The sequence below is a fragment of the Convolutriloba macropyga genome, chromosome 8, assembly GCF_964194025.1.
Source record: "Convolutriloba macropyga chromosome 8, txConMacr16.3, whole genome shotgun sequence".
Taxonomy (NCBI): Eukaryota; Metazoa; Xenacoelomorpha; order Acoela; family Convolutidae; genus Convolutriloba; species Convolutriloba macropyga.
Window position 1 is genome coordinate 14,731,178 of NC_134475.1, and position 16,497 is coordinate 14,747,674.

At 35.8% G+C, this 16,497-nt stretch overlaps 1 protein-coding gene across 13 annotated transcripts in view; it reads left to right on the forward strand.

The window, feature by feature from the left end:
• LOC142344497 (sodium channel protein 1 brain-like) overlaps positions 1 to 16,497 on the forward strand; it is a 182,220-nt gene that overhangs the window by 152,451 nt on the left and 13,272 nt on the right. For 11 of the 13 annotated variants that reach the window (XM_075396185.1, XM_075396182.1, XM_075396186.1 and 8 more), the window contains exons 20-27: positions 306 to 479; positions 888 to 1,013; positions 2,344 to 2,477; positions 2,872 to 3,019; positions 3,392 to 3,583; positions 4,661 to 4,774; positions 5,979 to 5,999; positions 13,236 to 13,506. In XM_075396185.1, coding sequence (XP_075252300.1) covers positions 306 to 479; positions 888 to 1,013; positions 2,344 to 2,477; positions 2,872 to 3,019; positions 3,392 to 3,583; positions 4,661 to 4,774; positions 5,979 to 5,999; positions 13,236 to 13,506 — 1,180 coding nt within the window. Of the gene's footprint in view, positions 1 to 305; positions 480 to 887; positions 1,014 to 2,343; positions 2,478 to 2,871; positions 3,020 to 3,391; positions 3,584 to 4,660; positions 4,775 to 5,978; positions 6,000 to 7,151; positions 7,167 to 13,235; positions 13,507 to 16,497 lie in introns of all 13 variants that reach the window. The other 2 variants (XM_075396188.1, XM_075396189.1) reach the window with 2 other exon arrangements.

The following is a 16,497-nucleotide window of genomic DNA, read 5'->3' on the forward strand; positions in this document are numbered from 1 at the left end:
CACAACTTGATCCTGAGGGCTACAAAATGTTTTTTTTCTCTACGATGCGTAAACAATAAGTGAAAATTTGACTGAAGAAAAAACGGCCAGCCTCGCATTTATATTCCCGCATCTTTAAAAAAAATTGGAACAAAATATTAAATTTTGCCAGCAACATTTAGATTTTGCTGGCAACATGGCCCTTAATTTTGCAACTAGCCTAATTACTTGAAGTCTTAATGGCTGCGTTCACTTCAAATTTGCCTTTGCTAAGTCTTGTATTCGTTACTATATTTTCATGCTGAGAAGATTTATGTCTCTTTCAGGCGTTTGAGGACATTTACTTGAAAGAGAGACCGACTCTGGAGACGGCTCTGATCTACATGAACTACTTTTTCGTCGCCATCTTCTCAACTGAGATGATTCTCAAATGGCTCGGACTGGGTTTCACATGTTACTTTACAAACGGGTGGTGCTGGCTAGACTTCCTCATTGTACTGGTAAGATTACAGTAGGGGTAAGATGACTAGGACCTCAAGAGACATCTATTGCAGAATAAGAGATTTAATTGTCCTTGAATGGAATTGTTTCTGATTCCCCGGTGTAATAATACAATCAATAAATGATCGTTTAACACCCTTAAATTGGTAGGCATTAGTTGTGTGGGCTTTTGAACAGCTGTTAATAGGTTATACAAACCATTGTCAGTGCAAAAAATCGCACTCGTTGGTTCACACGCTTGTGAGAAGAAAATTTGACGGGCTTCGAAAAGAAGAGATTCTGTGAACACTTGACGAAACAACAATGTCTTTCGTTGTTCTCTTGGATCAGAAATTTGTTAATTTATTAACTAAGTATGGATGCTATTTTTCTGTTGTGGACATTTCAGTTAAAAGTATTATTAACAGGTGTCGATAAGTGGGATAATTGTGGAGAACGTGGCCAATGTTGAAAGCCTGGACGCCTTCCGCTCTCTCAGGACTCTGAGGGCATTGAGACCTCTCAGAGCCATCTCCAGGTGGCAAGGCATGAAGGTATGTTGCATATACACATCTCAAGTCAGAACTGATCACGCTCACCGGTTAGCAGAATACACTGTAAAAATAAATTGTAATTTTAGCGGAATAATATTTGAAAATTTCAGATATCGCTCCATGAATTGTTAACTGAAATTGATATTAACATAAGCTTAAAAATTTTATTGTTCTAGTACTCGTTTTTAAAGCGGTTTTTGCGTGGTTTTTTAAAAACATTTTTGCTAGTAAGGTTTTTCGCTGTTTTAGAAAGTCAACGAAACAAATCAATATCTCTTCATAATGGATATTTTCGAGTTTAAAATTGAAAAGTTTAAAAAAATGATTGGAGCTTTTTTTCAATAGCTATTTCACTTTGTGTAAAAATTTAGGGTTTTGCCACATAGATTTGCCCACATTTTGGAAATGTTTGCTGTTTTGTGCGTTTTTCTAATGAGGCTTAGTTCTTACAAATCGGGTCTTTTAAAGTAGTTATTAGTTTTGATGAAATGGGCATGATTTGAATTATCAGTTGATATCAGTATTTTTTAATGCATGAGTTTCCCCTTTCTGGCTTATTTTCTTGATTAGTTTGAGTTGAAGTTTTCCTTGTTTTTTTCGAAATTGTCTGTTTTTAGTGGGCTGTTCACTTTCGCTGTTCTAGAAATGTTCTTACGGGCTTCTCCTGCTATGTTTTCATATTTCGCTATATCTTTTGTTCATGTTTTCCGTTTGGTAAATTTTTTCTGCGATCGATTTCTGTTTCAGCTCACTTTGCATTTCAGTGGGAAAAAGGTTTTATTTGGTTTCTTTTAACAGTTTCAAACTAATGTTGGGTGAAAGTTAACGCGCGAATTCGGAAGAGATTGAATAAACCGATAAAGCCATGGCCATGACATTTAGACACCCGAGATTGGTGATTATTGTTCATTATTGCTGATACTTTTTTTCGATTTTTTAATTTTAACCAATCCGACTAACGGTAGAAGCAAAATTTGACACTGAAAAAATGGCCATTTTCAGTAAGAGCTTCAATTCCGGCCAATGTCCAACACTTTATTAATGTTAAGATCATCTTTTAATTATCGAGCATCTTTGCCATAATATATGCGTTGGCTATTCAATCTGGTAGCATTCAATTGTTTTTTGAGATTCAATTGTTTTTGACATTTTAACTATTTTTTCTTAATGGCCTTCAGTTTTTCGTAGCAATTGCGATTGTTTGCTTCACTGGTAACCAGAATTTTGTCTTCTGTTTAAGCGACAGTTTGAGGTTAAAAATTTAGATCATTTCAATCCTTTCGAATGCTCCGTGAATAATAGTTTGACAATTTCTGGGGTGTGTTTACAGATTGTGGTGAATGCACTGGCCTCTGCTATTCCCTCTATCTTCAATGTGTTGTTGGTGTGTATTGTGTTCTGGCTAATATTCAGTATCATGGGAGTCCAGCTGATGAAGGGACGCTTCTACGCTTGCTACGAACGGTATCTATTTACGCAAATATTTTTGTTTGCACTAGTATTTCATTTATAGGGTGTTGTCTTTACGTCAAAGAGCTGAGCTAATGTTTTAGTATTCTCTTTCTGATAATTATGTTTGTGATAGATTTTTTGGTGTCTGTCAATCTGCAATTTATATTGATTGGTAGTACCTAATGACTGGAAAATATCAAATATTATTGCGTTTCTCACAGTATCGATTTTCCAGAGAATTAAATTTTTATTCAGCTCTTATAGTTGTGACCGTTTGGTTGGGAACAGTTCAAGAAGTTCTTGCTGAGTTCACAGTTAGAAGCGCATGTTTTCCAAAAAAAAGTCACAAATTTTCATTCAGCTCGTGAATTGTGACGTCATTTGTTAATTGATGTGTGGTTTGCAGAGATTCTGGAGACATGTTGCAGTGCAGCGACTTCCCAGGAATTGAGATCACTCGTGAGTGGTGTCAGAACCACACAGAGTACAGGTGGACCAACCAGAAGGTCAACTTTGACAATGTCATGGCCGGATACCTCGCCCTCTTCCAAGTGGTCAGTGCAATTAGTCTAGTCTCTAGACGAATAGTATCGATAGGTGCACTGGAAACACATGTGACGAGGCATTCAACTGCTCGTATTTGAAGTATTCGAGCAGTTGATTCCAATTCGATGTGGTCAGAACTCTTTGTCTAAGTTGGTATAGACCTCGATTTATTTATTAAGAATGCTGATCGAAGAATTTTATAAGACCCTGCTTGAACTTAGTAGCCTGTTTGTGACATGAAAAGACATCTTAATTGCTCTGAGAAGTCGTTTTTTTTCAGCCCTTAAAATGACGTGAGCTGGACCCATATCTGGGGCGGAAAAGAGGTCAACCTCTTAGTTTGGTTCTAATTCTAATATTTGATTGTGTTGTTGTTTTAGGCAACATTTGAGGGCTGGATGGAGGTGATGGCGGCTGCGACAGACATCACAGACTACGATTTACAACCATGTCTTGAGAAGAACCTCTACATTTACTTCTACTTCATCTTCTTCATAATCTGCGGATCTTTCTTCACTCTCAACCTCTTCATCGGTGTCATCATCGACAACTTCAACCGCCTCAAGAAAAAAGTAACAAACCTCACTTGCTCCTATTCAACATGATTTAAGTTATCTACCTTTTAGCAAACGATTCTGTTGGACAGAATCAGTACCTTCGAAGCTAATAGAACAGAATTGTGAATTGTATTTCGAGTTTATTAATTGCTCTCGGACAAATTTTTCTGCAATATAATTTTTTCCTGTTCTTTTTTAGCCACTGTACAGTTCTCTAAGAGCCTTAACTGCTGAGGGGACATGGTGCTAAGGACAATTTTTAAGTTCTGGAGCATGAAAATCCTGATAAAGGTAAAATTAGATCGATTCATAGGATGCCAACCACAATCTGTGAAAAGTTATCGATTAGTAATTTAGATAACGTCATATTTTTTCGCAGAATAAGAAATCCAAAACTTTTCGCAGATTGTAGTTGACATCCTATGAATCGATTTAATTTTACCTTTATCAGGATTTTCATGCTCCAGAACTTAAAAACTGTCCTTAGCACCATGTCCCCTCAGCAGTTAAGGCTCTTAGAGAACTGTACAGTGGCTTAATGCCTTCGGGCTTTACTAGCTTATTCTATTTCTCAAAGCGAATAGTCACAAAGTCTGAAAAAAAAACGGTCAGACAAAAAATCGATGGTACAAAAAATCGTATTAAGAAAGACCAAAAGACCAAAATATTGCAGAAAACTTTGTGTGGGAGCAATTAATAAAAACACACCCAACACTAATAAGTAATGATATAACAGAGGAAGATAACAATTTCGGTCAACTTTCTCTTTCAAACTGCCCTAATAATATATAAACTCTATCATAAATATAACCAATTTTTATCGGAATTATATCTTATTTCGTGTAAAGTTTGTGATGTCAGGAAGGCCCTCATATTTAGAATACACCCCCCGCGCTTAATGGGAGTGGACACATAACTTTTACGCTCCCACACGTGCTATTTTTTAAAAAATAATTATATCCTATATAGCAATGCATAATTCGTAAATAGGAGTAAGAAAAACACTGGGGAGGGCTGAAACGATTAATTTTACAAGGGTAATCTATCTATTTGTATGGTTACCAATTTTATATGAGTGCTTGTTTGTTTCAGTACGACGGAGAGGGCCCAGTTGACATAATGCTAACAGAAACCCAAAGGAATTATTACAACACTCTGAAGCGACTCGGAGCGAGGAAACCCAAAAAGACTGTCAAGAGACCCAAGGTAACCCCCACGTTTTGTTTCCATTTCTGCAGCGTTAAGCAATAATCTTCGATCCTCAAAGGAAGAAATTGAAAAGCGGTTTCTTTCACGGGTCGTTCCCACTATAGCCTCGAAAGTACAGCCGCTCCATTGTGGTATATCAACGGTAGTTAGGGTGAAGGATGGGGAGGGGTTGTAACTTCTAGCCCCATTAAGCAAAAATTTTATCAGTATATTTCCAAGACCTGATAAAGTGATGTTGGCGCGGTTTTCGTGTTGCTACTTTTTGCGAAATTGTATCAGTCGTAAGCGTATAGTAAGTGAATATTCGACTACTTCTTTTTGACCTATGGAGTTATAAATGGGTTGAAACGAGGCCGAAAGCCAAGTTAAACTATTTATAGCGAGCCTCAAAAAAGAGCAATACAATGAACTTAATTTACAGACGTACATGACAAAAAGTGTCCAATAACACCAAGTACAGCCAAGTTAACAGACATAAAATCATGTACATCTAAATTAATCCAAGTTAATTTAAAGTCGCACGAGATTTTTTGAAACAGAAGAACGAGTAGATCTCCCTCTTATAATTGACGCTAGGTGTCGAATGATACTCTCCAATATTGGATCGCATATTAAATCCGACACCGAAGTTGCGCTCACGTGTAAATAAAGCTCGCACTAGGCTACTGCTTTCGGACACTGGTCAAAATGGATCTACTCTATGGGCTACGCGCCTCGTTTCATTTATAACTCGATACGTCAGCACGAGTCTAACAAAGTAATCCTAGCTTTTTTGGATGATGCAGGAAGTTTTTACGAATACCTCAGTAAAGTTGAAGTGGGGGTGAAAGGTAAAAGAAACCGCTGCTTTTTCAAATTTTCTCAAAAGAAAACTTTGTTTTCCTTCTCTAAAATCACAAAATCCTTGCTTTGATCGCGTTTTAAATCACACTGTCTCTTACCCTCTAGCTTCTGAAAATTTCACCCCCATCCTTTTGATGTTAAAAATTTCCGATTATTGCCCGACGACGCGCAATTTAGTCATAAACGGCATCTTGACTAGTTTTAATTCCGCTTTCTAACGCAGCCTAAACAAAAACAATATTACGCTTCTTTTCGCTTGTCACGTGACCCCAAAACTGACCTTGAAATTTCACCTCCTCTTCTTTCCTTGTTAACTTCCTTTCTTAACTTCACATTAACTAATTTCTCGTTCTTGTAGTTCATCCTCCATAAAGACTTGGTAAGATAGACTTTGTGGAACTGTTTCCTCCTCCCCCCCCCCCCCTCACCATCTCGATTGACCATATGTAAAATATTTGTGGTATTGAAAATACTCTTTATAATAATAGACCTTTATAATGGTATTCATATATTGTAATGGTGAGTCCGACCTCTTATACGGCTATACAAACCGTTAGTTGTCAGCTCGGAAACATCCATTAGTTTGTTCACATAAAAAATGGTTCACGGGGGACAGGAAACGGTTCCGACTTTGTTGAGCGTGGCTTGTAAAACTGGGGGTGCGATTGAAGAAGGGGTGATAACTTGGTAATAACTATGAGTTTATTAATGCAATCATAACTGCTGATTCTATGTAACAGTTTGGGCGTGTCGACAAGTGTTTGCAAGTTTTTGAAACCCTCTTAAGTAAAAATTAGGACTCTGCCTTTATAGACTCTTAGTGGGGCTAGAACCTATACCCCTTTTAATGTTCTTAGTTTCACTGTGGCATCTAGTCTAATATGGAAATGTTTAAAATGTCACACCCTCCATCTACTCTGCACTACCATAATGGGGGCTATAATTTCGTGGGCGTCGACCAAAAATGTTTTTAATGCTACCGTCTTCGAATATAATTCAGATATATTTATGAACATAGAGTGACGGCGGGGGGGGGGGGGGGGGGTAAAATGTGGTGTAAGAAAGAAAAAAGAATGAAAAAATGTTGGAGCCGTTTCCTTGTTCCGCCGGTAGAATCTGAATATCTACAATTGTTTTAACACATTTTTATAACAAACTTTTGATATAATTATAAGCAAAAACTTCCATCAAATTGTTCTCACAGGCTATCGAAGATGAGATTGTTTTCACGAGTCAAAAGGAAACAGGTCCACAAATCATATGTATAAAGGCGTGACTTAATGCAATACTTTATAGTGATAACCGTGATATCAGGTACAATATGTTAATATGTGAAATTTATAATGGTATCTTAAGTGTTATTTAGAGTAAAAGTCTAGGGGTATTAAAAATAAGTTAACTCAATTGTAAGAAGTAGAGTGAAAATTTAGTTCTGCGCAGCCTTTATGTTTCTCTCATAGTGTGCAATTACGTAACAGTATTCTTTCAACTCAACTAACGCGTGTTATTATGTTCGCTGCTGCCTTTTCAGTGGTCAGAAAACCAGGTAATGACAAGTGCATATTAGATGAGTTATAAATGGTTATGATAAATGGTGGTTGATTTGCCAGTCAGTGAAACCAATGCAGTCAGTCTGTACATGTCGCTCTGTTTCGTTCCATCATTTTCATCATAATGAGTTTTCTGCAGTTATGCTCTGTTGTCTGTCTTTCTGTTACAGTTTCTATCATATTGTAGTCTCATACTGCTATTATTGCACTACAATTCCCTAGCCAAGATCGGATGATTATATTGCCAGATCTTGTCAGATTTTTCCCGAAAGATGGTAATGTTGCTAGATATTGTAAGATTCATTTGCAAAAGAAAGATTTTTGCAAGATGATTTTTAAGATGATTATCTTATATGATTTTGTAGCACAAATAGTTATGTTGCAAAAATCTTAAAATTTCTTTTAGGTGACCCTTGGTCCTTGCGTCTGGTACCATATTACTTTTGTATTGCGTGATATTTCTGCAATTTGTTTGTCCTTCTGTTTTTAACAACTGAGTTATTAATTCCTCTCAAAAGAAGTTCGTAGCAATTATATTAGTCCTGTCGGTCTTTTTATGCGGTTTTTTGCTGGACTGATTTTTTTGTCTGGCCCATTTGACTTTTCGGCCTCAAAAACGGGATAAACAGGTAGCGCTCAGCGGGCATTAAGTGCTCGTAGGGTCTGTCAGCTCACTAGTCTCCAAGTATGCGATTCAGAGAAACTGTTTTAGAGACTCATACTTATGGTGTGAAGGGCGGTTCTTAGAAGTTGACCCCAAAACATCTGCCCCCCCCCCCCCGCAATCCCCACCCCTGCGCATCGTTCATGACATAAGGACCCCGTGCAACCAAATACCCCCTCCCACCGTTGCCCACCCCAGCTGCGCTCACCTCACTCCCTTTCAATTAAACCAAAGCCAGCCCCACTAAATCGTGGCTAGCTGAGGCGAAGCCAACCGCTCGCCGGTCGTTTGAAAGCAATTCGCCCGACTTTAGTCAGTTATGTTTTTTATTGGGCTGATCGTTTTTTTACAACCAATATCAACCCTAGTTTTCTAGCGCTTTTGTTTGGTGCGCATTCATCTAACTTGAGGCTAAGGTGGTGAGACAAATGGGGTGAGACAAAAAATTTTCAAGAGAATGCTCTATTGTCTTATTTAATTTTCTCCTTTCCTCTGAAACAAATCTTCTTGGTAATTTTTAAGCAAGACGATCAATGTATAATCTCTGATTGAAACAGACATGAACAGATGTATTTTTTTCCTTCGCTCAAATTTATCTTTTTGTTCCAAAGTCATTTTTTGCACTCACTGTTTCAATAGAATGGAATTAAGAATTACTTCAACAATTTAACGCTTTGTTTGGAGTACTGTTGATCTCAGAAGAGAGAAATTGGCTGATAGGTATAAACACTTTAGCTTTTGGTATAAACTTTTAAATCGTAGTGTGTTTCGTTTTCGAGAGATTTTTTGTTGCTTTTGTTTTTTAGAAGTACCAAAACTAATCTTTTTGATTTGTACAATGTATTTGCATCAATTCTTGGCTAATTGGCTGTTCTCTTTGATGAAAATCCCAAAAACAATTGTTCTCTTACTCAGCTTCTATTTTGGCTTTGTCTTTGGTGATGTTATACTGATCAAGGAATATTTTTATTACGTTGTTTTTGGTAGTTTTATTTTATTAAAATCATTGGCAACAGATAATTTTTAACAAAATAGCAACTTTTTTAGGACAATTCCCTATAAGGCAGTTAGGGTTTTTTCTGCATCAAGTAGCATTTGCAGTAGCAGTATTGTACCATTAGTTTCAAGCAATGATTTTGTGATTTTTTCCATAATGTTTTTGGGCACTTTCTTAAAAGTTTGGAAAGCTTAGTTGTCAATTTTATTTCGCATGCAAATTTGAAAAGTTTTGGTATTTGCATTTTCCTTGGCATTGCTTTTGATTGGTCTCTAAATTTCAGCCCTCATTTGTTGTCCCCGAACAAAATAATGAGTCCCGGCTGGCTACTATAGCGGCCCCCATGTTTTTAATTACAACTAAAAAAATTGAATTGCTCTCTTTTTTAAGATCTGTTCATTCTTTTCGATGTTGTCAATGAAAACTCAAATTATAGTATACATTTTAGTAATGCTGGATAAATAAAGGGAGCGAAAAAGCAATTAGTTAAAGGCTTGATTTTTTAAATTTTGCGTTTACAGTGGTCTTAGAAATTGGTGTCTGAAGTTTTCAGTTTTTGAAGTGACTTTTTTTCACGTGCGGCAATTTGATTTTTTTTTGATATTTCTCATGATTTTTTAATGAATGGTAGGAAAAGGTCACACGTGAGTTCTACGTCGTTTGTATGGTTGCGTTTCATCAACTACATATAGTATATATATTAATAAAAATATATGTGGTTTTTTTAGTTGTGCGCGTTTTCTGTTATTTTTGTTTTCATGTTTTTAGTCTCATTAAGGACTGGTCAAATAAGCTCTCATATGAGGCGTAACAGAAGCTTTATAATGATTTCAGTTGATACCTAAAGGTTTTAACTACTTTGTCACAACTTGTTTTAATCACTAAATGATTTTTTGAGTGTTTCCCAGTTTTTTTCGTTTTTCGTTAATCTGTTACTGTTACTTAAGGTGGTTAATGATAGGTCTCACTGGTCTCTAATAAGTCATATTTGAAGTTTTTACTGGTTTTATTCATATCAAACGTTTTTGCGACGTTGACTGTACTTCTCAGCAAAATACCAGTTGTTTTTGTTCTTTTTGTTGTACTGTCCTTTATTTTTTTGTTAGTGACAGAATTTCGTTGCTCTTTAATTAGGCGTTTTGTAAGCTATTCAATAATTTCAATGGATATCTAAAGTCTTCAACTTCTTTGTCACAGCTGGTTTTCAAAAAATGATGATATTTTTGAGTCCCAGATTTATAGTTTTTCTTTGTTGTTCAGTTACTTAGTATCATTAATTACTGGCTTCACTGGCCAATTTTTGGGACACAAGAGAACATTTTACTTTTTTCAATTTTCATTAACTTTTTTTAATAACTTTGACAATACTTTGGCTATCATTTGAATTTTGACCTTAGTTGTAGTTTTCTTGTCCGCTGGCTTTTTTCTCGAAAGAAGTGTCCTGGCTCTTTTGTGAGGCTTTTTTAATTCTACTCAATTATTTTTTGTATATGTAAAAGTTTTGCTGACACTTTTTTTCTAAAAGATATCGTTGATTTGCTTTAGTTTTGCATGTTATTAGTTGTCTTTTTACTACTTAGTCTATGTAATGAAGATTGTCATAGATTTTCTGAATAATACAAAGCGAAGCTCAAACTTGTTCATGGTGGCAAGCTGGTGGCTTTTACTTACACTTCCCTTGAGATCATTTTTTTAAGTGCAGTCTTTTGGTATGTTTTCGCTGCTTGTTCGATCTATTTGGTTTCTTGTCTCCTAATCTCACTGTTGACAGTTTTCATGGGCTTTGTAGATGACGAAAACACTTGGACACCATTCGTTATTTAAAAAGAACTCATTTATCAGCAATTTTTGTGTTGACTTCTTGTCTTCTTTCATTGTTAGTTTTGCTGCATTATCTCTTGGTTGGACCTCTAATTTGTTCCTTTAACGTGTTTCTGGTTTTTAAATAAGCTGTTATTTTATGCTATAATTAGAGGATCTGGTGACGTTTTTTTTTTTTTAATTTTTCGCCTTTTTTCAAGAGCCCTTTTTGTTGTCCATTTTGCTATGCCCTTCCTCTGGTTTCTACAAATATGGTGTTTACCGTTCAAGTTATTGTTGTGTGAACTTCTACTGAATATCTTCTTAATAGTCTGAATCTTAGTCAAAATTTTTTGAAAAGTTTCAAAAAATTTTAAGTGAGAGCTTTCTAGTTTTCGTTTAATTTCGTGTTCGTGTTTGTATAAGCTCTGTTGATTATTGAAAGTTGTTCTTCAGCTCAGGTTGAATTCAGCGTTTTAGTTTGTTTAATTTTTTGGATTGTAATTCGGGAATTGTCCTATGTTTTTTTTACTTCGTGAATAAAAATTTAATTCACTTTACCGTAAGTCACTGTTTGTTAAACATTTTGCGTGAAATCGTTTTGACTTCTCTGGGCTAGTTTAAGTCTTCTCTCATGGTGAAATGGTTTTTAAGCAGCAGTTGCTCAGCAAAATAACCTGGAGTAACAGAGTCAGTCTCGAAAAAACGAAATCAATAATAGAAACGGGATAAACCCATAAAGCCCAATTTTAGATGCCCTCTACTTGCATTTGTTCTTATAAGTCTTAGTTACCATCTATGAAGTCTATGAGACGTATTAGTATTGATATTATCTCCTGTATCCTCTCATTAAGAAACAGGAGTATGGCCAACCACAAAATGACATCAAAATAGTTTGCATTGTAAAAATGTTTTTGTACAAAACTCAACTTTCATTTTTCTCTTTCATTCGCAATCCGGGTTATGGGAATCACTGGTGGCTTTTTTTCCGGCAATCTGCTGGGTATGTTATTCAATAATAATAGAGAATATTAATCACCGTATTCATCCAATGTAATAGAGCAACTTTAGAAAGCGATGTTAATCATATTTTTAGCCTAGCCCGAGATGCACTTATGATAAAATTGAACTCATGCGACATAAACTTTGCATTCTAAAAGATATTTGGTGTTTGTATTTACGGTTTTCTATTTGGTTGTGAGTAGATAGCTGTGGTATCCTCATTCATTTGTGACAGTTCTCTCAATTGTTTATCAATAATTTGAAAAACAAAAAGACTGATCTCATTTTGTGTCATTCTTCTTATCATTGTTGTTGAATGAATGACCTTATTACGGTCACTGAGTTGTCTTTTGGTTGCATGCTGGTTTCATTGATTTCTTTCTCTTAACATTTGAAACTAAGTGTACTTCAAAGTAACCGTGGTACCGGTAAAAATCGATAAAATTTAGATTTGCTCTGCTGTCTCCAGATACCCTCTCCCCCTCCCGCCCCAGCCTTAGCGACCCGATAACTTCTGTGTCCTCTCTTGAACTTGCTATTTGTGCACATAGTTAGGCGCCATTTAGTTGGGTGGGGTGAAGTAATTTTATCATGAAAAATGAAATAAAATTACCATGAAAATGCAAGACCATTATTTTAGTAAGTCGAAAATCGGTTGCATTCTCGAAATTTTAGCATTGTGAATAACTTTTTCGCGAAATCGCGAGGACTATATAGATAAACTCTCACTTTCACTTTTGAGAAAAGATATTTGCAATATTAAACATTTTAATGCAATCAAATCGAATCCATTTTTACTTTGTTTACTGAATTTTCAAAAGACTTCAGAAAATCAGACATTTTTTGCGTGCAGAAAAAAAGTTGTTTTGACAAACTCCTAACATTTCTGCTTTCAACGTTGGACTACTTCAACGTTGGACTACTAGTATTGTGCTCGAAATGGCCTGTAGTATTACGTAATTGCATGAATCTTTGTGAACAAGTTTTATTCTTAGCCTTCGTGTGATAATTTAGAAAATGCTTATAGAGTTGCACCTTTCAGAACTCCAGTGAAACTTAAACTTTCTAAACAATTAAATAGTACAAAGATTTCCCATTATAGCCCCATGATATTTTAGCCCCACTTTACAAGGCTGTAAGTTCTACGCCCACTAAGTTGGGGGGGGGGGGGGGGGCTATAATGTGAAAGACCCCGATCCTAAATAGACGCGTACTTTCAGTATTCATCTTCGGTATCATATATTGAAGCACGCACGTGCAAATTTGAAAATGCCAATAAAGTCTGTGGTACCAGCCAGAAGGTCCTATATAATACATAAAATGCCAGATGTTAAAATGAGCTGAACTTACACTATGCGTGCTTAAAAACGATTGCGTAACTCTGCGAAAGTTGCTCAGAAATTCTGGCTAAAATCTCTAACTGCCACGCGGCTCTTGATTAATGCCAAAAGTTCTCAGTGACCTTTCCAGTTCCGAGTTATATAACATTTACAATTCAGATTTCTACAGCTATGAATTAAACTGCTTCTGAAACAAATGGACGTTCATATAAATCTATGTGACATGGAATTAAGAGTATCTTTTTTGTATGTTCTGTTTCAGAACCAGATCCTGGCCTTTTTCTTTGACATCTCGACCAGCACCAAGTTTGAGATCGCGATTGCCATAGTGATCCTGAGTAACATGATAACGATGGCAATGGACCACTACAAGATGTCTGACATTTGGAACTATGCCCTGTTCTGTCTGAATATCATGTTCACAACCATCTACTCCCTCGAGTGTATTGTCAAGATCATTGGCCTTAGACAGCAGTACTTTCTATATGCCTGGAACATATTCGACTTCATCATCGTCCTCGTCTCCATCACAGGTAATACACACCCGTATCTGTTTTCAGTACCCTTGACGAGGTCAACTAATGAGAAAGTGAGTTCTATTCTGTCTCTCTCCCAACCCAGCTTTCTGGGCTCGCATATAAATTTAAGCCACCCAGGCGCTATCGTTTTTTACATAGTAATGTGCTATATATCAACACATAATTTGTAACGGAGGATTGTAAAAAGCCTGAGGGAATGGGGGTAAACAGAATAGATCCGGAAGTTCGTTATAGACGGAAATAGGCGCGCGCTAGACGGGGTATGAGAAGTCATTAGTTTGATCATAAAGTGTTCTCCTCGGCAATAGGTAGACCTCAATGGGCGGATGTCGACCTTGCCTTCACTGAGGAAAAATATAAATATGTAGTCACTCCCTTAATGTTGAAAAGCCACCATCAAAGTTAGATTTCAATATCCAGAGAATCAAAAAAGGACAGACATAAGCGAGCTTATGAATGTGCGCATTTTCATGTTAGCCTTTTTTTCTAATTGAGCTCCATTTCAGCTGTTTTATGTCAATCATTTAATTTTTAAACTGTGTCTGATTGTTTTGAAAATTTGTCGCATCTTTCTAACAATTTCCTTCAACGCAGTAAATTAAATTAAGCAAGCTATTATTTCATTTGGCCGAATGAAACTAACAGTAGCTCCGAGTTGCGGGTTGGCCTTTCCGCGATAACAATCGCCGATTGCCGGATTAAATCGTACAGTGCATGGCCGTAGAGAGTTGTAGGCTACAAGCTAATGTGAACATGTTTACAATAATATAGAGGTATATGTGAGAGAGGGGAGATAGTTCACTAGGTATTAAAAGGGGAGGGAGATTGTTAAAAAGACCGAAATTTTAAATTTTCTTGCGTGACTCGAAAATGTTGGGTTTTGAGGATATTGGTCATTAGCTACTTTATAATTTGCTTTTCGGTCTTCTGGAATTTAGTGCTATGATATTGGTTAAAATGTCCTAACATGGGTAAAGCTGAAACTGCTATCTTGTTTATTTTGTCGAGAGACTAAGCAAGACGGCTTGTGCGAGATTGTGCGTAGCACAGAATGTTCCAACATACGTCTGTTTGTTTGATTGTAAGTTTCGCGAAACTCAAGTTGAAGCAGTTTTTTTGAGCAACCTTGATTACAACATTGTTTAATGAAACTGAAAAAATCCCTCATTTTGATATGATTTTAAAGGATAGCAAAGCGTATCCATTGACAAATATTTTCCAAAGTAAAGCAGCATCGCAGAAAGTTGATTTTCTGGCAAAGATAATAATTTTTTCTTAATTGACTGTTTCTTTTTTACAAATTAGGCATATGGCATTTAGACGACTCCTATATAAATTCATCCTTACATAAAATGGTTATGACACCATTTGAATAGCGCAAATAGCAATGTCAATATAAATCTAAAGTAAGGAGGCTGAAAACGGAAAACATTTTTCAAATTCTTCCCGCAAGTGATTGCCTTTCCTGTTGTTGTTTTTGCTTCTCACTCAAGAAACGAATTCTTTTATTTTGATGTCATTTTTAACATCAAAACTTCTGGAGAGTTACAATGAGCAAAAGCTACAATTGAAAGCACAATTTTGCACAAAAATTTTTGCAGGAAGAATATGATTTTTACTTTTCCAGAAAAACCCTGAAAATGTACTGATATCTCCACGTTTTTATATTTTCAGTTTACTGGAGTTGATGGTCGACTGGATGTGAACGGTTAAGCAGAATATATAATTGAGTAATAAGCAGAATGTATAATTGAAAAAAAAACAGATGTTCTTTTTTCCTTGTTCCTCGCCAAATAGTTTTCTCTTGTTTTCGTGTCAAATATCGCATAAATATCCGAGTTTTTAATTTAATTTGAGGATGAGTTTTATGTTGTTAGCCCACGGAAGAAATATATTTATTTTTTAAATTTTTTTATGATTCTATACCTCTGCCGTTACACCAGATGGTCTAGGTTATGGAGGCCCTATTTTTCACCCAAAATTGTTTGTTTGTGAGGCCAGAGAAGCCACCAATGGGATAAACAAAAATTTTGGCTATTTCCTCTTTCTTTGGAAAAATTGCTTTCTGAGTTTTCTTATACTTGAGGACCATCGGAATTGTTCATTTATTAATAGCCGCACAGCGATAGCTGGGGCTATTATTGGCCTTCTCTTTGTTCTTTTATTTCGTCGTCAAGATTTATGTTACGACCATATGACGTCGCAACCACTTCATATCTGCTTTTTGTTCATTCGTTCATGGAATTTCAACTGAAGTGCGTGTGTGACGTCATTTTTCACTCTTAGTGGAGCGAGTTTTTTTGTTCATTCGCGTGATAAATTTTTGGTCAAACGTGACTTACCTCATTCTCAAAAATGACTTCCTCACTTTGAAATTGACTTTTCTTTTCCTGAATTCAAGCAGATAAAGTCACGTGAATGTGTTTCACTCTAAATGAAGGTTATTTGAGATCAGCTAATAGAGGTAGCAATAACTTATACAGATCCTATATCAAATATTAGATCTCAATTTTTAAAGAAAAGAGTTATTGTTGGTCTGTCTTTTTTACTGTTTCCTTTAGACTGCGGGTCTACACAGCTATTGCGGCTATTTTCTGGCAATCTGTCGGCTATGTTGTACAACTTCTGGTTATAAACTAATAACAGGGCAATAAATGGTTTTGAAAATTTAATTAAAGTGTCAAAGAGGAAGGAAATATATATATTTTTCTTTTTCGTTTTTTAAAGTTTTATTGTCTGTTTAAGTTTTCGATATGCATGTTCTATAAATTTTTTCCGTTTCAGTTACAGAGAAAAACTATGGAACTACAAAAAAAGTAAAAGCCTAAAATGCGTACTAAGAACAAAAGAGCTTTGCGAAATGTTGTTTTAAAAGATTTTTTTCTTTCTCTTTTCAATACTTAATTTTTATAAGGAAATGGTAAGTTTGCTTAATCGAATATATTATAGTTATATAATTTTATCTTATTTTTTCTGACAATGACA